The following is a 27093-nucleotide window of genomic DNA, read 5'->3' as shown; positions in this document are numbered from 1 at the left end:
TTTAATGAGTGCATTGTCCATTCCCATAGTCATCTGTATTGAGATGGTTGGAAAACTGAGACAGACAGAAAACTGATATGACAGAGTTTATCCAGTAAGTAATTAAGTACAAATTTACTTCTTCTTTTTAAGCAATCTTTATATCTCTGGATCTCAAGACCCTTCTTTTCCCCGTCTCTTTGTCTTTCTCGTTGTAGATCTGTAAACCCAGGCTCCAGCCCTATCCATGCAGGCCTAGCCGCTGTCCCTGGGGCAGTCCCTGAGGACGACTCCACCCTACTGTTGTCAGAACCTGACGGCTGCTGTTTGAGGTGAACGCAGCCGGGAAACGCACCAAGCCCTGTTCAACCCTGCCTAGAGCATGCTGGGACAGATAGCAACTCAGCTGAGCTTCAGGACTTTAGGGCTCAAAACCGACGCCTGCTGCCCAACTTCAAGAACCCTCTGCATGTCAATGGCGGGCCTGAGCATCGCTACTTCATTGGCATCATTGACATCTTCACCGTTTCAAGAAGAGGCTGGAGCATCCATGCCAGACCTTCTCCACCGTCAGTCCCCCTTATTGCCTTAGGCTCTGTCAGTGGGTACAGGACTACACCAAGTAGGCCCCGAATGGAGGGAGAGGTAGAGCAGTAAGGATTGTCACCAGGTGACTGAGCATGTTTAAACAGCGAAATGGACAACCAGAGTCCACACACATACACACACACACACACAAAAAAGCAAGATGGGAGGTGGAACTTCTTAGACATCAAACCATGCTTATTCAAATCTGTCCTACGGTGCCAGTCCTTTCATCTCTCCACATGCTCTTACCACGACCCTCAATTCATCATTTTACAGCAAAAATATTTTCAGCACTGGATGCCTTTTCCTTTAACTTTTAAGTTTGTGATTGAAAAGATGGCCGTTTGAAGCATGCCACTAGTACAGATGATACAACATCAAGGTATAGAAATAGTGCCAACCTGCAGCCTATCCAGTATCTCTTCATTTATCAAGACTTGTGCAGTGGAAAGGCAAGTTAAGAGCAAGTGGCCCATGCGTTTGCCATTAGTTTCATGTGTGTAGTTCTTTGTTGTTGTTTCACCACTGATTGATTGTTGCTTTAAGATACATAATTAGAATAGCATGCTAGAAATTCATTTGACTGTCTGTGTTTATCAAAATGTCATCTGGCAAAACATGTTTCATCCTTGCAACTCCCCAGCTCCATTTTGACTCCCTTCAGAAGTCATTCCAGATTTTAACTTTGAAGGGTTGATGATATGTGTTTCAATGTGACTATACTTTTTGAGAACTGTGCTTTCTGTTCAACTTGAAAAAGTGACTCTTACTCTTCCCAAATCACAGGGAAAGCCATCAATAAGATGAATTAGCATTGCTTTGCCATTTTGACAGAAAAAAACTGACACCAATCCACCTTTGGCAATGTAATGCAATGACAAGGAACACAAGAGCAACCCCATTCCTCCTCCAAGTTACTGTGGAATTCTAATCAATTTGTTCAGTTATTTGACTTATTCACAAGTTAAATTTATATTCTCATGCTTGAATGTATGATTACATAGATTGTGATAATATTCTGAGACCACAAATGAACTATGATCAGGCTACCCAGTAACACAGCTTTACCGCAGCATTACCAAACTTTTCCCTTGCCATTTCAACTTCACACGATACATGCTTGTGCCTTATGTCTGCAAACATTGGGGTAGGCATGTGCAAAAACCTTTTCCTAATGTATAAAGGATTTCTAGGAGCTAAGTTGTCTGAGGTTTTTCATCATTTGGCATTTGATTTGGTCTTTCACTACTCACACAGGCAATGCATCCACTGACCAACAGAAAACAGCACTAAAATGTTGACTACCAAGGCCTGCTTACTGTGGGACAGTTCTCCAACTATAGAGATGCTTTTTTATGTCTGTGTCCATCCTCCTTCATTTGTTACATTTTAAGAAGAGTGCACACTTAAGACAGAGAAAAAAGAGGAACTATGCAGTCACAGCTTATATGAATTTCAATCTTGTTACATGTGAAATACTAAGCATTTCATACCATCAAAATGCTCTAGTCACACAGCCATGGAGAGTTGGACAGTTAAGATTCAGGCTTGTATACTAAACCTCCTCTCTCCCCCTCCTCATCAACTTATTTTTCATAATGAAGCCATAATTGCAATCACAGGGTTGCAACCCTAACACTAACCTGTGTGCATAGACTCATTCTTGTGAACTTAATAACTCAATAACAATACACGATAGAAACTTCATACTTACATCACAGGTTCCCCCAATAGAGGAGATGATCAGATTAGATTTTGGAGCACTCTGCTGCATACATTTGCATATTAATGATAGAAAAAAAAAATTCTTGAAACTATTTTAACTCCTTAAAGGATAAGTTTGGCAATTTCAGACCTATATATAATTTGCCTTACATACATGTAATACTTGGACCCACAGACCATTGACTCCTGAGTCAGCTGTCGATTGAAAAGGCGAACTCTGTTGCTTGCCTGTTGCTGCTAACAATGACTCCAAACAGGGTTTGTCAAAATATCTCCAAAAAAGCCATTTGTAGGATCCACAGGGGAGTTGAGAGTAAATGGAAAAGTTGCATAAATTAAAATTAGCTCTGATTTCATGACACATTTCCGCCATTACACACAGGAAATCACAGAACAAATTTTCTCTGCTGCAGCACAGACTGCTGTGGGGTGAAAGTGCATTACTGGCGGTGTGATCTAGAAGACTATCCACTGAGTGGAAATGGTGCAGTGCTGCTGCTTTCCAGGCCGTGGATATAAATGCGTTGGTTGGTCGCCGTATCGTTTTCACAGACTGGCTTTTTTTGAGATATTGTGACAAACCCCATTTGGACTGACTGTTGGCAGCAAGAGGCAACGGAGCTCGCTGTTTCAACTGACAGCTGACTCTGGAGACAATATTCGCTGTGGGTCAAAGTACTACAGGTATGTAAGAGACGAAGTGTGTAAGAGAAGAGTTCATATTACTACCACCCATGCGTTATGTGAAGACAAGTATGTTGACATACAAATATTTGCTAATTAATCCATTAATCACCTTAATTAAAGCTGCTGTAGGCAACTTTGGAGAAATGAGCAAGAATTTGAAAGTATACAACTACTCTGTAGCAGCCTTGACCAAAAGAACTGAAGTCATTGGGGAATGATTCTTTAGAGTTCCAAAAAGGGCAAAAAATGACCATAAAACGACTCTATACAGCTTGTGCAGCATAATCCAAGTCTTCTAAAGCCTATATGGAAATATCTTAGAGGAGCCAGGCAGGATGCACCAACCTGTACCCAAAATCAACATGTGTCAATAGCTGACAAGAATTACTAGATCGCCTCCCCAGAAAACTGTGCATAATCACTGCTATGTTAATATTCTCGCTATGGGTACAACTGAAATGCAAGTGGTCCTCTTTAATTTCCTTTTCATTTCTATTTTCTTCTCTAGCGGAATGCATGACTGCTGCAAGCTCGATGGCAGAGGTGCAGACAGAAGAGGAGATCTTGGAGCCAGTACCTTTGCCCCAGTCTGCCGCTGATATCAACAGGTGAGATCGCTTTGGACTCATTTGGTGTTTCATCAGGCACATATTAGGTTTTCTGCAGCTTCCAATGTCTTACAAATCATTACTGTGTGATGGTTGTAAGACACAACACACCTAAAGACACTGTTGCAACACACACCGTCACTGCACACAGTGAAACTCATCTTTACACAAATCCATTGTTTTACTGCTTTAGATTCCAATTCCAGCACAGAAATGGTCATTTAATAGTGTATTTAAGATTGCCTTTGTCACACTGAATGAGGACTGTGGAGTTGTCCCCGATTAGTTTATAACCGAACTTCAATTACGGCCGCTGTGGTAGAGCTTGGAACACGTTACTCCAGAAAAAAACACAACAAAAAACAAAACGTTGCTCTACTTGGCTAACATCAGCCTCCAACATGCAGTTAATCGTACTAGCCTACTTAAAACTGTTATTGTATTAACTGTTAAATAGGTAGGTAGGTAGGTAGATAGATAACCCTAACCCTAATAGTGAAAATGTAATGTAGTATGTTTACACTAATACAACCTTGATTTAGAGTGTTCCATAGTCTACTGACACCAGTGTTTCATTCGTTTGGTTAAATTCTTATAATAGGCCGATGGGATTCAAGTCAATGCCTACAGTCATATGACAGTTTTAGGGCAGTGCTAGGCAAATACAATATTAATCTGAATGTAAAATGACATGATAAATGGATGATAGTCTAATTAAAGGGTTTGAAAGTAGCAACTTCTTTTCTCCTCATTTTCCTCTCAGTTTTCTGTACAAAAATAAATAATGTCAGACGTGAAGGACAGTCGCCTCCTGACCCCTCCTCCCCGCCCGGTCTGCAGTGGCTACTGGAACAGGAACTATTTGGTACTGAACCATCTGGGAAAGGGGGCCTACGGAACAGTGGACCAATGTTTGAAACGGGACACCGGCGAGACTGTGGCTGTAAAGACCATAAAATACAGCCAGCACCACATCATCGCCACAAGAGAGGTGGGCTACTTTATTGATTTTGATGTTTCCACTTGCAAAAGATTGTGTTGCATTTGCTTAGCTGGTCAGATTTTGCCTTCGCCATTTAAAGGGTTTGCTATGTAACATATGAACTATCTTTTGATAACATAAGCATGTCAAACTTGTCACGTGTTCCCAGGTGTACATGCTGCGAAAGCTCAGAGGTTTGGACCCAGACAAGTGTAACATCGTCAGATTCCTTGAGTCCTTCCAAACGAGCTGTAGCACTAGTCTGATGTTTGAGGCGTTGGACATCAGCCTGTTTGAATACATGCAGCTCAGAGCATTTATCCCTCTGGAATTGAATGACATCAGACCCATCATCCAACAGGTACAGATACTATCAGATAGAAAGCCAAATTCAAATTTTCAGCTGTAGCACATGTACAATATTTTATGACCAACTTTGTACTTGCAGTTGGCCACAGCACTCGACGCCTTGAAGAGCGTCGGCGTGATCCACACAGATCTGAAGCTAGATAACGTCATGCTGGTGGATTATGTGACACAGCCGCTCAAGATCAAGCTGATCGACTTCGGCTTGGCCATAAGGAGACGTGAAGCCAAGACTGGCGCTCTACTTCAGGTCAGTTTCTATAGGTGAGGTCTATAGGAACATGGATCACTCCTACTGGAGTGTGCTTGCAGTTTCTCAGTTCTACTGTAAATAAATAGCAGAGTGTGTGTTTCCCGTCCATACTTGTTAGGACAAATGATGAATTCAGGGCTCCATAATTCTCAGCTGCTGTGATAACCTTGTCGTGATGCTGTGCATTCTTGTTTGTGAGCGATTCTGCCATGTTCCATGTTGTATTCTTTTTCCTCAGAACACGACAGTGTTTCTCATGTTGTGTGTTGCTGTTCTTCCACACTCAGGTCTCCAGAAATCATTTTGGGTCGTTTTCTGAGGCCATCGACATGTGGTCTCTGGGCTGTGTGATGATGGACTTGTATCGTGGCCTTCCAGTCTTCCCTGGGATGTGTGAATATGACGGGTCAGTACCTCGCTATAGCTGGACACTGTTCCTAATACATCTAGTACTGCTGCATCCACATATACTCTTCCTGATTGGCCAGGCTCAGTTCACTCTGTAAAGGATGACGGGGTCTAGATGTTCATTATTGATTACAGTAGCTGTTATAAGAGCAGCAGATAATGATCACAGCAGACAAATCATCAAAAGCGTATGGAGTCTTGATAGCCTAGAAAGATGATGCAATGTTTTGTTTCCAGATGCAATTCATCGTCCAGCTCCTGGGACAGCCTGCAGACCATCTTCTGGACGCTGGGCTGAACACAAAGATGTTTTTCAGAAGACTTTGGATCCAACGCTGGAGTCTCTGGGTACCTTCTGTGGCTTCACTGGCCAAATATCATTTTCTCTTGAACATTTTCTTCTCTGTTTAAAATGATTTCTTTTAAGTATACATTACAGTATGAAAGTATAGCAATATATATAAAGCGATTGAGAGGTATCTCAAATAGATTTGATGTTCTTTTAGACTCCACAGGAGTTTAGGTGGTCAAGTTGGTGGCAGCTGCTGAAAAGTGAAGACATAGCATTGGCTGAATTCATGTCTTTCACTGACTGCCTTTTCATCAGTCAGGAAGATGATTTGTCTGATTTTCTGTTGGAATTTGCTTATTGTTTCCAAATTTAGGAGAGCCTGGGTAAAGACTTTGTTGATTTGATGAAGGAAATGCTTCAAATGGATGCCAGCAAGAGGATTACCCCCAGTGAAGTCCTCGCCCATCCATTTATTACAATGAGCCACCTCAACGGCTCCCGCCACAGCTCTCAGTAAGTGTGTGTGTTTCTGTGTGTGTGTCGTGCATGAAAGTCCTTATATTTCTGCTTTGCGTGTAGGTTATCAGACAACAGTAGGCACTGTCTGTAGTGGCTTATAAATTGATCAACTGGTTCATTGATTGACATACTTTGTTCAGTGGTAAGTCCTGTTTCCTGAGTATAACAGTGTGAGTTTGTTGTTTGGTAGCAGTGAAGCTCTGCCCCCTGCCACCACCATGCAGAGAGACAGTGAGAATGTGGATGAAAAGCAGTCTCAGCCTGCAGCACTGGAACCCAGCAGGAGCCAGACCCAGACCAGATCCCAAGACACTGGGAAGAAGATCAAGGCTGATGATTGGTAGGTGTTGCTCCATCTTTCTATTTGCCTGCTGGTGCTAGAGGATTGTGTGGTAGAGGCCACAGTTGCTGAATTGCTGAATGTACCTGAACAACAAATTTGAGGGAGCAGTATGTGTTAACTGCATGTGTCTTCATTCATCAGCGCTGGGGGAACTTCCACAACACCGCAGCCATGTGTCATCTTGGTTCAGCCTGGGTCATTCATGAACAGCATGCAGGAGGATGGGGCTACTGAACAGCAGAGTGATAACCACCTAATTAGATAAGATTATTTCCTCCACTCCATTTCCTCTCCACTCATCCCTCAGATTAGGGTGGAAGAGGAGGGAAATGGTCAAGTTAGGCCCTAATGTGAGCAGATCAGGGAGTATGTGCACTTGTGTGGGAAATTTGCATGATTGTTATAAGGTATTGTGACAAATGACATTTGAAGGAATAGTATGCTAACAGTGCAGTAGCAACTTACTCCTAACAAGATAAGACCATTTTCCCTCTACTCTGGTAAAGTACTGCTCTTCAAAACTTGTATGGACCAACAGTGACTGTGTGTGTGTGTGTGTGTGTGTGTGTGTGTGTGTGTGTGTGTGTGTGTGTGTGTGTGCACGTGCATGTTTAGCCCCCAGCCTGTTCTGAACAAGACCTCCAGCTGTCCAGAGACTGTGGATGACAGTGATCTCAAGTTGGAGTCTCTCACTGAAACTGACACAGCTGCTGCCATGTCTCTGAAGTTGGAGTCTCTCAGTGAAACTAACATGGCCTCTTTTGATTTTCAGAGGTCAGCGAGCCCAAGGAGAAGAAGAAGAAGATGCTGAAGGGAATCCGACGCTTCTTCTCCAGGATGATGACGGCACTTCACTGCTGCTGTGTGCCCAAGGACACAGATGTGTTCTATGAAGGTTTTTTTAGCTGCACACCTGAGAACTTGCATGACGGATTTTACACTCAGAAAATATTCACACGGGGCATCTCTCTTCATATAGACTATCGAGTGAAGGTAAAAATGCCTTTTGGACTAAATACCAAATGGTGAAGATGCTAATCTATGGCATACAAAATGACAGAAAAGATCAATGGTTGAAATATAGATGCGAGCAGCGATGTCTTATAAGCTAAAGTCTAATGAGGGAACTTACCACTGGTGTCGCACAGACAGAAGAAAAATGGGCAACAAGCCTAACTTGTACATTAAGCACATTCCTCCACATTTCCAAATAAAGCCGTGGTCCATGGCAGCTAGCTAACGTTACCATAAAACACAACATGTCTTGTAGTGTAGCCAAGCTCAGCAAGTGTCAAACCAGCAAGCATAGCTGGACTTTTGCAAAACCACACATGTAGCTCTATTTTTGTGAGGATCTAAGCAAAATTATAGTTAGAAAAAAACAATCGCAGCCAAAAACATAAAAGACATTGCTACATTACCTTACTGCCTTACCTTAGCAATGTCTTTTATGTTTTGGACTGTTTTGTCTAACTGCTTTTACTTTTACGAAATGTCGCTGCCAGGCAAATCAGGCAAGTATATCACTCATTTTCTTTTCACAGGTTAGTCAAACAAGTATGTTACTTATTTGATTTTCACAGGTGAATCAAGTAGGTGTCTAGTGTCTAGACTAGTATCTTGGCTCATTTCACAATTTAAAATGCATTCATGCATTCATGAGTACAAAATGTGACCTATACTTGCGAGGCTGCCATATTTTGTCTGATTCAAAATTGGACAAAACATTGATCTTTTCTGTGACTTCAGATTAAGAACACGGGTGGGTGAATATTTTCTGAGTGTAAAATCCATCATGCAAGTTCTCAGGAGTTTTACCAAGAAAAACCTTCATAGTTCTCTGGGCAGCACGGAGGCTCAGTGGTTAGCACTGTCACCTCACAGCAAGGACACGACTTTCATTCCCATACCCGGTCCTTTCTGTGTGGAGTTTGCATGTTCTCCCCGTGTTCGCATGGGACATGAAGGTTTCCTCCCACAGTCGGTTTCCTCCCACAGTCCAAAGACATGCAGGTCAGGTTGATTGGAGACTCTAAATTGCCCATAGATCTATGCTGGGATAGCCTCTAGCATCCCTTAAAGGAATAGTTCACCCAAAAATGAAAATTCAGTCATTATCTACTCACCCCCATGCCAGTAGAAAATTGGGTAAAGTTTGTTAGTCCATACAACAGTCCCTGAGCTTCCCAGCTGAACTACGTAGCAGCCTTCTCCAAAACAACTGAAGTTGCTGGGGACTTGTCGTCAGTCTTCAAAAAAGTTATTTTGGAGAAGGCTGCATTGCATAAATAAAAGAAAAAAAGAAAAACAGAAAAAAAACTATCCCATTAAGGTGTGTCTTTGAAAGTTAACCAAAGTTGTTTACTTGCCTAAAGTTAACCAACCTTAGCCAACCTTTTGAACGTAATTCAATTTGCGCTGGAAAAACATTACACAGCACGTAAATTTGCGTTTCAGAGTTCGTGTTCATTGCACGTATTTATGAGATCATGTTGCCTGATCAGTTATAGATAGAAGCATCTGCATATTTCACATAGGTCACAAGTTAACATAACACTATGGACTGCAGAAGTGTGTTTTACAGCTAAGTAAAATAGATGTAGGTGAGTGGCTAGTGATCTCCATAGTGCAAAGGATTAGTTACAGCCACAGAACTTGAATGGATAATGGTCCTCCTTTCACTGTTTGCTACGGTATTTTGGCTAGCTACACCATAAAATGGCGACTATGGAATAGACAATTTTTCTGTTGGTAAACATTGATGACGTCACAAGCCTGCGAACGCAGAGTGGAGGCAGAAAGCGCCTACATTACAGTAACATTAGCATAGACAGCAGCTAGGTATTTGTAACAAACTAGCTGGATGTACCTTTAGAAAAACAGTGAACAATGAATGATCTTTCAGAGTAAGTGCTGTCACTTGGACCAAAGGACCACGAGGGTTACCTTAAAGCGATATTCCACTTTTATCATGAGGGTTATTTGGCCCTTGACCGCCATGAAAACCATAATATAAACTAATCACCAAGATTGGATGCAGCTGGACGAGTTTGTAGCGTTTGGATTTTTACTTCCAATTCATTTGAATGAGGCCACGAAAATAGCCTGAAAACGTACATTTAACACGTTTGTGAACAGATTCAACAACAGCCTACGCTATGTTCTCGTGGCGGAGGGATACATCAATAAAATAAATGCACTAAGAAAAAAAAAGAAAAAAAACTCTGGTCTCTGTGGCTGTCCCAGACCTACAATCAGCCACTCCAAAATTTCATTTGGGACAAGCACTAACAACCAATCAGGACAGCTCTTCCGCAAGGAGGCGTCCTGCCCCTGCCTGTCAATCACACATGCACAGACCATCTAGTCCTGCCTGCCCTGCAAACTGCAGAGAGAAAACTAATATATTCACAGAAGAGATGAGGTGAAACAGCCATAATCCAAACTGAATACTGCGACTGGAATAAATTTGTGTAAGGAAGCCAATTATTTTCCCCACTTCACAAAACTGTTCATCAGCATTCAGGTCAGTCTACTGGTGTTAGCCTACTGAAGAGAAGACTTGAGACTTGACTTTGACTTGTACTTCGATGACTTGAAAAGGTTTCTAAAGTCTTGACTTGAGATCTTGTGTTTGTGTAAATGACTTAGATTGAAAGTGATGAGATTTGTACTTGTTTTCTGAATTTGTATGGAATGATTGAATTTATTGAAGCTGAAACTGATTATAGAAATCAAACTCATGATGCTCTTACCAAGTTTTTATCCTATTAAAACCATATTGCATTGAAAAGTCCTAGATATTTTGTTTTCTTTAAGATATTAAATTGATACTGGACTCTTGATTTGTTCTGACTTGACTTGCTGTTCTACATTTAGACTTGAGACTTGACATTAATCACATGGACTTGACTTGGACTTGACTTGGTAATCTACATTTAGACTTGAGACTTGTGCCTCAAGACTTGAGACTGACTTGGGACCCGAGTAAAGTTGACTTGGTCACACCTCTGTTTTGAACTGATGGACATCTCAGACAGTTCTTTAATAGCTGAGATTACTTGCTGAAGGTCCTGAGAGGCTAGCACCACCTCCTCTATCCTGTCATAGACGTCCTGCAGGCCTGAGGTCTCATCATCCTTTCCACTTGACAGATAAAATTCAATTGTCATTATTATATTTAGTATTGACTACTATAGGTGAGAAATCTACTCACAAAGATTGGTATTGTACCTTGTTCTTTTCCTCTTGCTGCCTCGGAACTCAGCAAAATCTTCCTTTGCTATGGTAAAGACCTTGTGGGCATTCTGCCTCCAATATATGGAACCTGGGGATACAGGATGCCATGGTCACCACTGAGGACCACGTCATTCTTCATAGTGTAAACAGTCTAAAGATACAAATGTTTTTCAATGGTAAACTTTGGTTCCTTCAGAGTCAAGTGTTTTGTTACCTTGGGCATCTGTGAGGATTACAGATCATCTTGAACTTGCTCCACGATGCCCTGTACAGTAGCCTCACATTCCATTAAGCGGAACACCACCATCCTGCTTGCTCTCAGTTTGCCCTGCACCAAATCAGCAATGTATATGGATCTAGAATATATTCAAGGGAATTAAATTAGCACTGCAAATTATGTCAATGTCCTTTTCAATGGTTATGGTCAATCAGGATACAATCAAGTTATATAAAAATATTTCATTAAAAGTAAAAGTCCTGCGTTAAAAATTGTACTTAAAGGAATAGTTTGGAATTTTTTAAGTATATCCTTATTTTATACTTACTGCTAATGCAGTAGATAGGTAGGTTTGATGTTCTTCATACTGGGCACACTGCCCAGTATGAAGTTCGGTTATAAACTAATCGGGGACAACTCCACAGTCCTCATTCAGTGTGACAAAGGCAATCTTAAATACACTATTAAATGACCATTTCTGTGCTGGAATTGGAATCTAAAGCAGTAAAACAATGGATTTGTGTAAAGATGAGTTTCACTGTGTGCAGTGACGGTGTGTGTTGCAACAGTGTCTTTAGGTGTGTTGTGTCTTACAACCATCACACAGTAATGATTTCGGTAAGACACTGGAAGCTGCAAAAAACCTAATATGTGCCTGATGAAACACCAAATGAGTCCAAAGCGATCTCACCACCATCCGTGTTGATATCAGCGGCAGACTGGGGCAAAAGTACTGGCTCCAAGATCTCCTCTTCTGTCTGCACCTCTGCCATCGAGCTTGCAGCAGTCATGCATTCCGCTAGAGAAGAAAATAGAAATGAAAAGGAAATTAAAGAGGACCACTTGCATTTCAGTTGTACCCATAGCGAGAATATTAACATAGCAGTGATTATGCACACAGTTTTCTGGGGAGGCAATCTAGTAATTCTTGTCAGCTATTGACACATGTTGATTTTGGGTACAGGTTGGTGCATCCTGCCTGTTTCCTCTAAGATATTTCCATCTGGCATCAATGCCACTGGGTCGGCAGAGATGGAGGATATGGAGACATCTACATCTAAAACTGGAAGAAAATAGCTCCCGAATTGAGGTTTTAAAAAGTCTGCAGAACAGCAAAAGGAGTAATGAACGAGAGTTTCCAAAAAATAGAGAAGGCAAAAATGTATGATTACAAGAAGTGAGTGAGGAAAGTGAGATAATGTGGGAATAAGTGTAAAAAGAATGATCATAAGTGTGAATAACTATATGAGTTATGTTTCTTATTAAATTACATAAATGAGTGTCAACAGCAGAAATTCATTAATGAATGCATAAATGCATATTCAAATGTCATGCAATAGAAGACGGTAAAAGCAGTAGAAGCAGTGGGTTTTATTTGATGAATTAGTGTGCCACAGCTGCATGTCATCTGGAAAAGAAACAGAAGAAAGAAAGGAAGACAGCAATACATCAATCTGTTTAAAGAACAGGGCTTACATGCAATCATCATGCTGTTATCAATAGTGATCATGACGATCAAATCTAGCGGGTAAGAAGTACTCACTGGAGCCTGTCCTGCCATCTCGCCTCCACACACTCCACAGGTTTTCCTTCCATCTGTACAATAACATAACAAAATACTATGTTAAGTTCTGTTTGCATGTACACACTGTCTGTGTATGTTGAAGAAAATTAGCCATTGAATTAGCCATTTGATTTTGTGATTCAAGAAGACATTGCCAAGTAGTCGTTCAGAAATCAAGGACAAACTTGAAAGGGCATAAACCTTTATAGTCAAACTTCAGAGAGATGATAACCTGCCATGTGTGATCATTCCATTGACAATTTCACAAAATGAACAGTATGTGCAGTGCATCAGTACCACTAGTTATATCCATTGGCATAGGACCTAATTCCTTCATAACCCTTCAACCTGTGTTTCCCCCTGTCTGCACTACATTGGCTCTGTGTAATAACAACAATGCTGGGAGAGGAGGACTGTCGAACTGCCTCAAAAGATATAAAGAAAGAAAAGATCATCATCAAGAAAAGTTCAATTAGAAGAAAACATGGCAGGCTTTGTGCCCCAGTATAAAGAAATTCAAAGAAAGAGAGATGATGAAGTCAAATGAAAGGTAGAAAAAAGGTCAAAAAATGTTGTGTTTGTCCTTAGCAGCAAGCCAACAAATTATATAAAACAATATAGCCGCAAGCGGCAATTGCGGGGTCCAAGCACAATTTGAAAATGAATGACAGACAAAACATTACAGAAGGTAGAAAGACACACACAAACTGACAAGTTGTGAAGATCGGACACACAGTCTATCAGTTAAGGCTTAGCACCGTCTTTTGCGTTGGCCCGTGACTTCTGTAAAGTTCAACATTTAATTGCGACCACATCACTGAAGTTATTCACAATGGCCAAACTTTCTATTAGAACACATTCCCCTTGTTCTTAAGAATTAATAACTTCAGAAAGGACAAGCCAGGATTTGAACCCACAACCTTCCACACAAGAGGTTGACACTTTACCTACCGAGCCAAGAGCCTGTTACAGGTTTACTCAGGAGAAAATAACTAAAGGGGGTGAAACTTCTGGCCACATCCCAATCAGTGATGCCAATCAGGTATTTTGCCTTTGACAGATGATGTCAAACACCTGCTTTGAGTTTTCTGCAGTGTGTGACTAGTGTTGATTTACTTTTCATGAAACTTCAAAATAGTCAGAGTTCATCAGGGACTTGAACTCATAACCTTGTGGTTCAAAGCCCTGAGCTTAACCACTCTGCCAACTTCCACTTTGGTTTGCTGTAGTGGGAAAACAAAACAAAGGGACAAGTGATTGGTCATAGGTGATAGTCCAACCATATTGAAAGTCAGTGTGTTTTGGCCATTTAAAGTTATGATGTTGCTATAGCGCCACCTATTGGCGAAATACCAGCAAATTTTGCATGTTACCTCAGAATTGTTCGGTGTACATGTGTACCAAGTTTGGTTAAGGTAGAACAAGATGCTCATGAGTTATGGCAATTTTTATTTATTAGGCCGCGCCTTCAAACTTTGAAAGCCAAAACGGTATGGAATATCAAAAAACTGCTTGATAACCTTTGTGCAGGACTGTCCAGATAAGCTGTGAGCCACATTTGGTGGAGATGGAATCAAATTTGTAAGAGTAGGGGAAAATGTGTTGGTGATAGCCTATATGTAACTTTCATATTAAAATGATAATAACGGACGTAAGCAAAGCATGTACAGTATATCCATAATTCATGTATGAGTGAAAAACATGCTTACTTTTGCTCACACTGAATTATGTTTGTGCTCTTTGTTGTTCTTGCACATATAAATCATCATTTTTTATGAGCAAGTTGATACATATAAGGGTTTGATTGGTTTCTAGGCCAATACCAGTACTGATATATTTTTGGACAGAATAACTGCTGATAGCTGATATTTTGTATTCAGTATGAATTATTATTCTTGTCAGAGTGGAAAAGCCTCTGAAACAGCATTTAGACCATCATGGGACACCCTGCAATGAAACCAAGCATACCAATACTATTACTAATGTCTCATTAGAATCACTTCAGGTTAAGGGCTTCCCATGGAAAACCAGTGTAGTATTGATAAATCCTACAATAAATATGTAATCAAACTGCATCATGTTCTTTATCATGTTTTGATTTCCCCTTCATGCATTTTAAGTGTCTGGCCTGTAATATCAAGTCATAACCACAAGGTGTCCTCCTTGTGACAGGAAAGAATGAAATCAAATCATTCCTAAGCTAATTAAATTCAGAAATTTGTAAAACATAATTATATTCTTTTCTGCATGGTTTGCCTCATTCCTGAAAAGCTTTGTTGTCTTTGGATAGCAGCTGAATGGCCTCCTCTCATCACTCACTTCCAAAGTGATGTCTGTTGTCGCAATTAAATTATGGTTATCACTGTCCAAACTTCATTCATCACAGTGTAATCCGCTTGGATACATGAAAGGTTAATAGAGGGAGTAGGCCTAAATAAAATTAGGTTGCTAAATTATGAAATGTTTGCAACCCACAGCCCAGGGAGAGGCTGTAATCATTATGGAGATGGATGTTAATTAGAAAGGCTTTGAGCGGTTGTTTCTGGACTGAGTCTGACCTAATGGACTTGACGAATTGGGAAATTTCCGATTCTTCAAAATGAGACTAAATTTGACTTTGTAGTTTTTTATCATAATTTGTAAATCTATTTGGAAAAAAAAATCACATCAGTGGAGACTTCGGGACCAATGTTCCCTCTAAGCTGATAGTTTGGTGAGCCACATCTAATAATTTATCACATTGACCATATAATAACATCTTGTCAGTCATCAGCCATTGTTCCACCCCCAGAGATGTAGTCTATTTATATCAGCAGGTATGGAAGTTTTGGTGGCAAGTGATATTAGTCGTAGGGACTTTACCAAAGCTTATTCTTTAAAGTAGGCGTGGGGACGTTGCTGCCACTGAATAATGCTGAATGAGGCTTTTTGTACTGCTGTTTTCGGTGGAATGCTCCTTTGCAGAGGAACGGCTCCGCGTGCTCCATGTATGGTCATGACTCCGCCCAGCTGAAGCAGCCCAGGCTCCCTGTCTCTCCGCCCAGTGCGTGAGTCTGGACTGGGAAGATAACAGTGGAAACAGGGCAGGGACGGGCCGACTTCACCGCACATGAAAGCCTCCACGGTGCGTGTCCACTTTCTCTTTTGACAGATGAAAAACCCATTGCACAGGTGCCGAGCTTTGCGCCTAACTTCGGCTTGACGTGACGTTTCCTACTCTGGGCGTTGATAACCGACGCTGACACCGGCGCTCGTGCTCAACTTCGGGAACTATGTGGATTTGTTGTGAGAGCCGAGAAGGAATGCGAGGATTTAGTGGCTTTTCCTCGGGTCCGTGAGTTGCCGTGTCGTGACTCCAACCTGCCGTATCCGTCAGGGTTACCGGGTCCTTTCGAAAAAGCTTGCAACCGAACCCAAACATGCTGCATCACGCGGAGGTGCAGCGCGGTCTCTAACGGACTGTTTACCTGTGTTGAGCCGGAGCGAGGCTGTGCATCGTGCCTGTGCAGACCGTCCATGGGTAACCGCCATGTGTAACGCTGGTTCTCCGCGGGGCATCGGTGGAGAAGCCGACCAGCTACTCCCACAAACACACAGTTTAACACAATGAGTGACACTTTAAACACCGACAAGATGAGCCAAGAGCTGGACGGAATATCCCTGTCGGTGCCTTCCTTCGGTCCGTGCCCCGGTAGACAGAGCCTCGCTGGCGGTGGTGGCAGCAGTGGCGGCGGGGGTGGTGGTGGTGTTGCTGCAGGTATCCCCGCCGCCGGGACCTTCTGGCAGGACTCGGTGGTTGGTGGCGGGGGTCTCAGCCCGACCACCGGGAGCTGTCCGGTGGACGGCGGAGGTTTGCTGTCCGCCGGGAAGTCGTGCAAAAGCAGGCCGGTGACCGTGGCCTATGTGGTGAATGGCGAGGCGAGCCAGCAGAATAAAGCGGAGAGCATGGCGCTGCAGTGTCTGAAGGATGCCTGCGACACGGTGGGGAGCAGGCTGGAGACCGTGCACTTTGGGAAACTGGACTTTGGGGAGACAGTGGTGCTTGACCGGTTTTACAACGCAGGTGAGTCAAGTAGACCCATAAGCTGTGGCAGAAACTTCTAAAACTGCTGATATCAACTCAGTTTCTGGGGACAAAGTGGAGCAATGACTGATGACTGACAGCATATTATTATATGGTCAGTGTGATAAATTATTAGACATAGATCACCAAATCAGCTTAGAGGGAACATTGGTCCTGAATGCTCCACTGATGTGATTTTATTAGATATGGCTTCCAAATAGATTTCAGGGGAATTTGCTTAATCTTTGCTCTCCATTATAATGATTAAAACTGAGTCATTGCTGAAATGTGATTATTTCAGAAATGGCACAAGCGCTGGCAAGTCTAACCCATCTGTTAGATTCCACACTAGTTGCAGGGGTCAAAGGTCACGCCTTGGCTGCATCTCCTCTAGCTGGGAAACTATTGCCTGCTGGTTGCTCTGGTTTCCCTGAACACAACACACAGCATTGCATGTCACATTACATGTCAAGGCTTGAACAGCCTTCCTCTCACAGTTATTTCCACACTGTCGTTTATACCCACTGAATTAAGCTGGAACTCATTGAGCAACAGAGCATCAGTGGGGTTGTTTAATATGCTCCACAAATGTGGGGGTGATTGTTACATTTTCCCCCCACACATAGTTTCCCCCTTCCATTGTGCGCCTCGAGAAGTGTGCCGAAGTGTCATGGGCTGAGGTTGAGCCATGAGGCTGGACTTTCCACTGGAATCCGCGAGCAGGGAAATGAACTTGAACCTTTTGACTGAGAGCGCTTTCCCCTCTTATTCATATGCGTCGTATTTGGCTCTTAATCCTCCTGGAAATGTTCGGTTGCCTAATAAGCATCTAAAAACTCTCTCTGGAAAGTGGAGTTTTCAGGGATTAGGGCCAAATAAATAGCAGCTGTATGTAAGGGGCTGGCCAATGTATTGGGGTGAAGGTGGTATCAGCCAATATTGGCATTTCACTGGTATATTGGTGTCACCATTTGTTCCATAGGTAATGCATAGGTCACAGGTCATCATCGGGTTATCATTCAGACTTCCATATTTACTGTACCATAAAACCTTCCAAAGAGTAATATCTAAACAAAACCCCAGAATATAAGTGTGAGGGAGGGAGGGAGGAGGGAGGGGGGAGGGGGTGACCTGTATCACACTCTGGGCATCAAATCACACATACTATGGGATAGTAGTAGCCTGAATGCAACTCTCTTTCCCCTCACTTCACTTCATCAGCAAGATTAACACAAAAGATACACATTTACTTGAGGAAAGTCTGCAGGTGTGAGAGAGAGTGAGGAGAATTACTGTCAGACATAAATTGAACCCTGATCTGAAGAGCAAACATGACTCCAAATATGAAACCTGGCCGTCTAATCTGCTGTCAGAATGTCTTACAAGGCATTAAAAGGAGTTTCAGACTTGAGCATAAGACTAGGAGAGACCTAAATGGTGCAGAAGATGGATAAAATTCCAGTCTCCTTGTCCAAGCCAGTTCTCCAGGATTTGTTGCATTTGGCAAAAGTACTTTACATTTTTTTTACATAAACTAACATTACAATCAGCATGATACAATACTATCTTCTCCCTCTGGAATAACATTTATGAGGAGGGCCCAAATATTTTAAAACTGGCTTATCCATTGCGTTATACATGATTTTTCAGAGGTACAATATGACAGAAGTTCATTCCACCACTGTTAAACAACAGGTGGTGACTTTGACTTCCAATTCAGTGAAATGTATTTATTTTTGCAGCAGTGATAGCCAATAGGGTAAACATTTTTTGATGCACTGTAAAGTCCTGCAATCTTATCTTATGGTCACAGATAGATTGACTTTAACTTTGACTTTGAGAATGGTTGAAGATCTTAACAATACAAACTATATGTGCTGCAGTTCCTATGGGTGTATCTTTTACTGTCGAAAGGTTGGTTCCTAGATTGAGTCTTGCCTGGTTTCTTATCTGTAAATACTTGAGAAAGTGTGATGGTGGCACTTGATAAGTATCACATATCTCTGAGAATACAGACATGACACTGTGTTTACACAACTCTGCCACTCACAAGCCTGATGTGGATATGCAACAGGGTTGTATTTCTTTTATTTTTGGTGAGTGTATGTTAGGGCTGCACGATATTGGAAAAAACTGACATTGCAATATTTTTTTTTTCTGCGATATATATTACGATATGAAAAGATCCAGGAATTTTCACCAAATGACTTGAATAGCTCTATCAAGCCTTGCCCCTTTTAAGAAGGTGGCCTTGTGGGTAACCTGCGCGGGTGACGTAGTAGGAAGTGAGTGTGTTTTTGTTTTTAGCCGCAGCCAGAGTGAGTTGCAGGATGCTAAGTGAGTAAAGTTACCATAGTTAGCAGAAAAGAGCTTAGAACGTCACCGAGAGGCCGTGCATTATGTTCGCTGCTGTACCGAAATAAAGTGCCAGTTCTCCACTGCAGAGTTGGTCCGGACTCTTAGTAAAAAGCTTGTTACCAGCTACGAGCCAGGCTAAGCTAAAATAGGCTAGCACAATACCAGAGGCTTCCCAACTACGGTTCAGAGCCGTGACAGCTGGAAAGGTAACATATGCTACTCTTATAACAAACCCTTAAATCGGAGTAAATGGAGTAAAAAATGTTAAACTTAAATTAAATTATAACTAACTATAACTAATTATAACTTAAATTAGTAATGGAAAATGAGAACCGTGCGAGTTTTCCTTTTGTATCAAGCAGCAAAAAAGTTGTAGCATGACGTGTTTGAGTTAATTTGCCTTACTTGACATCGCACGTCCTGCGATGTGACTATTGCGCATGCGCACATCGCGATGACGATGCTGAAACGATATATCGTGCAGCCCTAGTGTATGTCTTATTAACTACATGTTTGCTCTTGTGACAATGAATCCATCTTCTAATACATGTCCCTTTGTTTCCCCCCATATCTGCACCTATGCCTGGATGCATAAAAAATGACAAAATCTATCAAATTTAATCATTTTTCTTCCCTGATTATCATATTCAGATTCAAAAATCCTGTCTGGGCCGCATCCTGCTGTTTATACTGATGATGATCTGTTATCATGTGAACTCCTGACTTGAAAAGTGAGGGGAAAGGGATAGTAAAGCTCAATAATAAATTAATAACATCCATAATGACAGCTGATAATGCTAAAACGAATATGCACCCCCAGCATATGATCGCTGTTGTGCAGTGCACAAACAAACTTGAATTTCCCCACATCAAACACTTAAAAAGGCGTTCAAAACAACAGCTGAGAACACGCCAGTGAAACCAGACATTTGTGTAGAGTCTGTTTTACACACGACAGGCTTGTTGTTTGTCATAACATCACACTATTAGTTGTGCAAACTCTAGCAAAATCTTTCTGTTTTTTTCATTTTGGCCGCCTTCCTCCGAACTACTGTGGAATTTTCTCATAATCCACATGGGAGGTCAGCTAGGCTTTTTCCCAGAAACGTGTTGTATCTGTTCAAACACACACTGCTTTATCGTCTTCCTGCACCAGTGCGTATCAGAGATGGAGACCAGACAACAAAAACCTTTTTAAACAATGAGCTGCAAGCCAGACTACACAATGTGGGTCCTCCTTATTTTTTGCCAGATCCACATAGTCTGAATAGCTGCTGTTAACTGTCCTTCCTGCATGACGGAACAAGAGGACGTTGGGCTCGGAGATGGCGGAGGCAGATTCTCATGCCTTCAGGCCGTGATACACACAAAACATTTGGATAGAATGTAAATGTACAGTTTTGCCAACAATAATGACCAGCAGTCGTTTTTCATGATACTTTTTCAGCCAATCCACACTGATTCTGTTCCTGCTATCAGTCTCCATATCTGCTGCCAGTTATATTGATCACCTGTTGTTTGAACATGTTGCTCAAGTGTCACGACCTTTCTTACCCATAGGATAAGCACATGTTACTGACTGACTCCTGGCTATCACCGGTGATGTGGTTGGTAAAATAAAAGCCACAAGCTCTGGTTTCCGATCATAACAACCATGAGAATGGATAATAACCTTGCCACTGGCTGAAAAGAGTTGTTTACATGGTATGTTGTGACGGAACAAGGCGGGAAAACTCTATTTCCCAAACAAAAAGGTGGCTAAATCGTCCACTACATCCCTGCCTATCACTTAATACATCAACAGTAATTTTTGATCTGATGATCAGGGAGAGAAATCCCAATGCTCAGTCCATCTGCTGATCATTTATTTTTATGCTTGGTTGCCTTCAGCAGTCTCAGAGAACAGTTCTCACAAGTCACAGAAACAGCAGCAGCTAAGATCAATACTTTCACAAGCGTCAGTGGCGCCTGGTTGACTCACTGTAAATCATCATTCTAACTCTCTCTAGACTGGAATCCCAAAGCTCACATTTTGTGACTATTGACCAAACCACACACACATTCATTGACTGAACCAAAGGTCAAAGGGCACGACAGCTCATTGTGTTGTTTTGGCGGGTCAGTAGACCAGGAGATTAAACACCTTGTTTCAAAACACTTCTTCTGCTGTACTCTGCAGCTTCTTGCGATTTGGAACTTGCAGCAGTCAACACTGGGATTTTATTTGGGATCAATTGCGCAGGCTCACTGTCTTGCTCTCCTGTATTAGCAGGAGGTGTTGGGTCATAGCTCTGGTATGCAGCCGTTTATCAGCCTAGTTGAACATTACGCTGCATTACTATGTAATTTGGAGCGAACACAATGGGTTGCAACAGTCCCGGGTCACTTTGAAAACAGCTCTGCCTCAGTCTGAGTGTTTGCTTACCTCTCCTTTTGAGTGACTGTGCTGAGAGCTGCACTTGTACTGCCATCCACCGGGAAACCGACACACACACTGTTTTTTTAAGCAGTCCACTTGCTGTGTTTTGCTTTGTTGTGATAGTAGGAACGCTCAGAGGGACATTGTCAGGTTCCGGGGTGATTCAATTATAAGCCAGTGTGGTTTTGGGAGTGTCTTACACACAGCGAACACATTTTCTCACCGACAAATCACATCTGTAATGGTCTGCAATGGCTCTCAACTGTTGGAACATGAAGACATACCCGTTTTACAAGCTTTAATTATCCTTAAATGAGCTAACCGGCTGTAGCCTGGAGGTTTGGGAAGCGGGTTTGCAAATACTCATTTTCTGAACATGCAAAAAAACAGATTGAGTTCCCCCTGATTTCTGTGTTATTTGTGACATTAGACAAAGCGTCATCAAAGGTGTGGCTTTCGTTTGAGATATTTTGTATACACGGGAAACGCTGCCAGCTGCCAGTGAAATCTAAATATAATCTCGATCCAAGTAGGACACAGATGTAATTCTTCCATAGCGGGGCGAGGTCCCACTATGTCCAGCGTCAACATTGCCGAGTGTCAGCTGACACTGAGATTCTTGTCGAGAGCGTCTGAGGATCCTCCAGCCGATGATCCTGCGCTGAACTCTTAAAATCCCACTGGCCCGGCCCTCCGCTAAGTTGTTTATCCTCCCCACTGTTTACTCTGCACGCTTGGCTGCTCATCAAGAGGTGAGGGAGCACAAGGTCAGAGGGAATTAGAGCGCAGGCTGCTCGCTGGCGTCTGGAGGTGGGGGATAACCTCCGGGAGAAAGGTAGAGCACAGTCAAAAGCATAAGTGTGTTTTCAGTGAGCAAATTCAACAGGATGTACAGTGGAGACTCATAATCAGATTCTCAGTGTGATCTCTTGCCTCATTCATTCTTTGGTTGTGAAATGCATATTCCACTGAGATGAGTCAACATTAGCTTTTTTGATTCGATATCTTTACATGTTCCACAGACAAATGCATTTCAAGAGTAAATAGACTGTTAAGACTGTTATTTCTATGTAGGTATACTTACTCTGGGCTAAATCCCAGGGTAAATCTCTTAAGTGTTGCTCTGCAAAATGACTGGAGGAGGAGCGGCGGCGAATCAAAGCTCCCTTTCAGGTGTTATCAGCGGTTCAGCTGAGGTGAGCGGCGGCGGGAGCAGGCCGCCGGCGTCACAGGAAACCGTTGGAGGGTGGAAGGATTGATTCACTTCAGCGATGGTGCGATGATAAGGTTGTTCAGTCACTCTTGCCATGCCCCAGAGATATAGCAGGACTCCATTAGTGTATGGACACTCACTTGGAGACGAGGGGGGGGGGGGGGGGTATCTGGAGCTGCAACGTACAGTATAATACACAAGATGAGGGAAATTCAAAGACAACCTTTTTTTTATTTAAAGGGGAAAAATCCAGCCTAAGACACTTTAACACACTGCTGTTTGGTGTATTTTTCTTATTCCTAAAAAAAATAGACAACGTGACGTCATGTTGAGATGTTTCCAGTGCAGCTGCAATGGAGTTTGTTAGCAGAAAATGTTTCAGCGATCTGAAACATCAACAGTAAATGTCAGGTTTTGGTGTCAGCCCCTCAGAATCAAAGAGCTTCTCACCATTTTGCACCGTCATTCAACAATCATACAGGGAGAAATCCATAGTAGAAGAAGAGATGCCAATTTCTCCACCAGCAGCAGCCTCATTAGTCCAGAATGCAATGCAGCCACAAGAGAGTGTTGAATAAAAGCTACCTGCTGCAGATTTTATTCAACACAGCATTGCTGTGAGGACAACTTGTTCGATTCCATCATGTGAAGTAATTGGAAGTAGGTTGAAACATTGTTTACCCAGCATAAAAACAAATCCCTCTTGTTTAGAGTCATTCTGTTTAGCCGAGAGAGCGAGCAGGAAGTAAATGAAGTAGGCAAGTCGGGGCAACTTGCACAGCGGCGTGCGTTCCTCCCAGCGTGCTCGTCGGCCTCGGATGAATTCACATTCTGTTCTCAGCACTTTTGCCCCTCGGGGCCGCGGCGCTGGTGGTTTGTGAAATATCTCAGTGTGTGAAAAGGCAACAAAGTAGAGCAGAAGTAAAAGAGCCAGACTGCCAGAGACTGGTGCCACCGGCGGGTCGGTCTCATTTCCTGTGTCACGGTGCCTTTCAGGGCTCGGGGTTGTCTCTTTTCCTGCACATGTCTAAAAATAAAAGGAGCATTTATCGCTTTGCTGGGCAGGGCATCTAAACGACTGAATAACCATTGTGTAGTATTTCCCCAAATCATCCTCTGGGAGAGGGGATGGATTTTTGGAGGCCGAAATGCTCAGCTTGAAAGACTTATATGGTGTCTTTCATTCCCAGGGTTGTATTTTTGGGAAAATGCCTCTGCCGGGTGCTGGATGCCTCGTGAGAGTTTTTGGCCTCACATGCAGCTAAACCTGATTTGGAATTCATGATAGATGTTTGGCTACTTTTAGAATCACTTTCCACTGGGTATTACTCCACTCGCGAGCCTGACAGTGCATCAAGACGCTCGCCTGGATCAAAGCCCCTGAATTCCTTTTGTGGTTTTTGTTTGTATTTGCTTAACCACTCTTATGGTTACTGAAGGTGTGGTTAAGGAGCAATAGGCATAGAAGAAGAAGCAAATGCAAAGAAGAGCAAGGCAACAGTAAACATGAGGATGCATTCCTCCTCTGGGCCAATTAGTAGCAAATATGTCTCCTTGTTTTGGCCTGTAATTGTAGCGCCACCCTTGGGCCAATCAGTGTAGTTTTGAAAATGCGGGAACACAGTGGTGAGATGCATCATTCCTACAAATTTTGTAAAAATCCGATCATCGGTGTCTGATATATCGCATGGACGAATGAACGAAACATCAAACGAACAGAGACCACTCCATAGCCCCGGTGAAATCAACACAGATTTGCAATTCAAGAGGCTGCATCCAGGGAAACCAAGAGGTTATCCCACATGCCACTTCAAACCGACAGCAGTGAAACCTCATCCATGGCATGAGCGCAACGCAGAATCATCCACCGCACAGCTGCCACACACAAGTATATAACAACCTCTGCTGCTCTTGGAAATTTGGCAGGGAATCCGGACATTATTCTTTCTACGGTTCCTTTTTGGGGGGGGGGTGGGGGGTGGGGGGGCCGGAGTGTGGGAAACAAAGCGATTTCCAGTGGAGATCGGAGACAGTCCTTCCACTGTCTCGTTCCGTCCTTGGTGCCGGCTGAGCTCCAGGGAAATCCACTCTGAGCGCGCTGCTCCACTGACATTAGCCTCATTCCCTCCTCCTTCCCCGGTGATAAGGGGAAAAAACCACAGTGGCTTCACATTGATGGCTTCACTTACACCATTTACAGCGGTTTTCTCCCCGAGCTAAAAGCGAAAGTCTCCATGGTTACACCTCCTTATGTGTATTTGTTATGTAATTGTCTGTAGCAAGTGCTTTTATTTACCTAGGGAAGTGCTGCTGAGCGTACTGTACCTGTTCCTACATACTCGCACAGTTGAACTGGGCGCCTCACCATACAGCCACAGGCCTCCACTGCTGGCCTCTGAGCAACCAATGTAAACAGTGCTGTCACTAAAGTTACTGCAGTGCTTTTAGCAATGCAGTGAGCATTAGGCTACAGTAGGTGCGTATACTGTTGATTTTATGTTTTTGGAAAGCAAACATTTTCTCCTTCCCTTGCCCAGCATCTACATTTCCATATGCATTGATGTGGTTTATAGCTTTGAGGATGTATAGTGGAAACGCCGCACGTCGCCTCCGCCTTGTTTAGAACTGAAAGCTATTGTGTGTGCGCCTGTTTACATTTCACAACAGCCTGCAGTCATTAGAATGGATTTCTTGGTGTCTAAATACATCCAGGGCTCTCCGAGTGGAGGGAAACGAGAGAGACTTCGAGTCGCTGAAATAATCCATAGCGCTTGAGCGGTCTCTAGTGCCACTTTGATCCTGCTGTGATTATGCCGCCGAGCGCCTCCCCCCCCCACCACCACCAGGAGCACATGTGGAACTGGTGGAGGCATAGTGGACGACTGAGGAAAATCTATAAAGATGCTCCAGCAACGTCCCAAGTGGGTTAAGACGGCTCTCTCCTCTCCAGCGCTGCCCATCATCCTTCTTCCCTTCCCCCTCCTTCACCTCCCTCCCTAGCCCCCTTCGAGGCTGGAAGAAGCTGGAGTGGCAGGCCGAGGGCTGTTGAAAGCCAAACTGCATGAGAGAATATTGAATTTTTCCCTCCTCTGCTTTGAGCGGTAGGCGAGGGAATCGATGTAGTTTTTGGTCAACGCCGGCGCTTCCAGTCGTAGGAGGTGTAGCGGGATTATCAGGGAATCACTATGCATGTTTCTGTCTTATTTTTCAACTCGTCTCGGCTCGGCGGAGAAGGGCCCGGGTGTAACCCTGATTTGAGGTGAGTGCTGTGATTAAACAACAGCCGAGGCGTCGCTTCAGGTCGGCACCTCTGATTGGGTGGCAGGGCCTCTTAGAGGATGACTGACTGGTGGAGTTTACAGTGCTATTGGCTTTACGCAGCCTTCTGTCAACACTATCTTGTTTGCTTGTTGAAACAAGCAAAATTACAGTCACAGTCTCTATGCCGTTTTTCATTTAGGTGCCGTTTGTCTCAGGAGATCATGTCTGTTGTCAGAATGCCTATCAGTAACCTGGTAAAAGCCTGTCCTGAATAAACAATGGAGGTTACTGGGTCACTTGCATAATCCAAAACACATTTTGGATACACCCATCCTCACTGGAGACGTGGCATTTTATAAGGGTGCGTTCACGCCAAGCATGTTTGGAGCGGTTTATTTGAACTCTGTGAGTGTCTCCTTCTTTAGTTTGCTTAGTTTGGGCAGGTGAGAAACCAAATAACGGCACAGAGTCTCAGTCCTCTCCCAAGAGAACTGCGGTGCGGTTTGTTAGGAGCGAGAATATATTCCCAACCAACTAGGAAATTACCCCAAAACGCAAGGGTTTATGGGTAGAAGGAGACATATGATAGCCGGCAGTTCCTCATGCTTGGAAAGCCTAGCATAACAAAAGGAAGTCTGGACTGATGCTCATATTCAGCTATTTCTTCATGTGTTCTTAACTGGTATGAACACCAGAGAAGGGAAAGCACAGCAAAGAGTGCAGACAAGTCGCTAAAGTTATAGCGACTGGAATCAGATTTGTTTTGACTCCTTATGTTAGGACACAGATAAGAACTAGTTGGTTTCAGCAAACATTAAAATATTCTTGCACTACTAGGCTTTACAGTGTAAAACCAGTCTGCAGTCTAAAAGTGGACAATCCTGCGGGGCAAATGCAGGTTAAATGCATTTATGCATGGATGAGACAGCTTCTGGATGCCACTGTATGCAGCATCTTTTTATTCACTTAACTGTGTGATGCTTGGTTATGTTCTGTGGTTATACGATGC

General features: G+C 42.9%; 1 protein-coding gene across 1 annotated transcript in view; it reads left to right on the top strand.

Moving 5' to 3' along the window:
* Positions 1-15868: 15868 nt before the first annotated feature.
* Positions 15869-27093, top strand: part of map3k5 (mitogen-activated protein kinase kinase kinase 5) — a 60743-nt gene continuing 49518 nt past the window's right edge. Inside the window, exon 1 of the mRNA XM_071921338.2 lies at positions 15869-16833. Coding sequence (XP_071777439.2) covers positions 16377-16833 — 457 coding nt within the window. The 5' untranslated portion in view covers positions 15869-16376. The remainder of the gene's footprint in view (positions 16834-27093) is intronic.

This window comes from Centroberyx gerrardi, chromosome 18, assembly GCF_048128805.1.
Source record: "Centroberyx gerrardi isolate f3 chromosome 18, fCenGer3.hap1.cur.20231027, whole genome shotgun sequence".
NCBI classification, from domain to species: domain Eukaryota; kingdom Metazoa; phylum Chordata; class Actinopteri; order Beryciformes; family Berycidae; genus Centroberyx; species Centroberyx gerrardi.
This window is presented reverse-complemented; position numbering and strand designations above follow the sequence as displayed.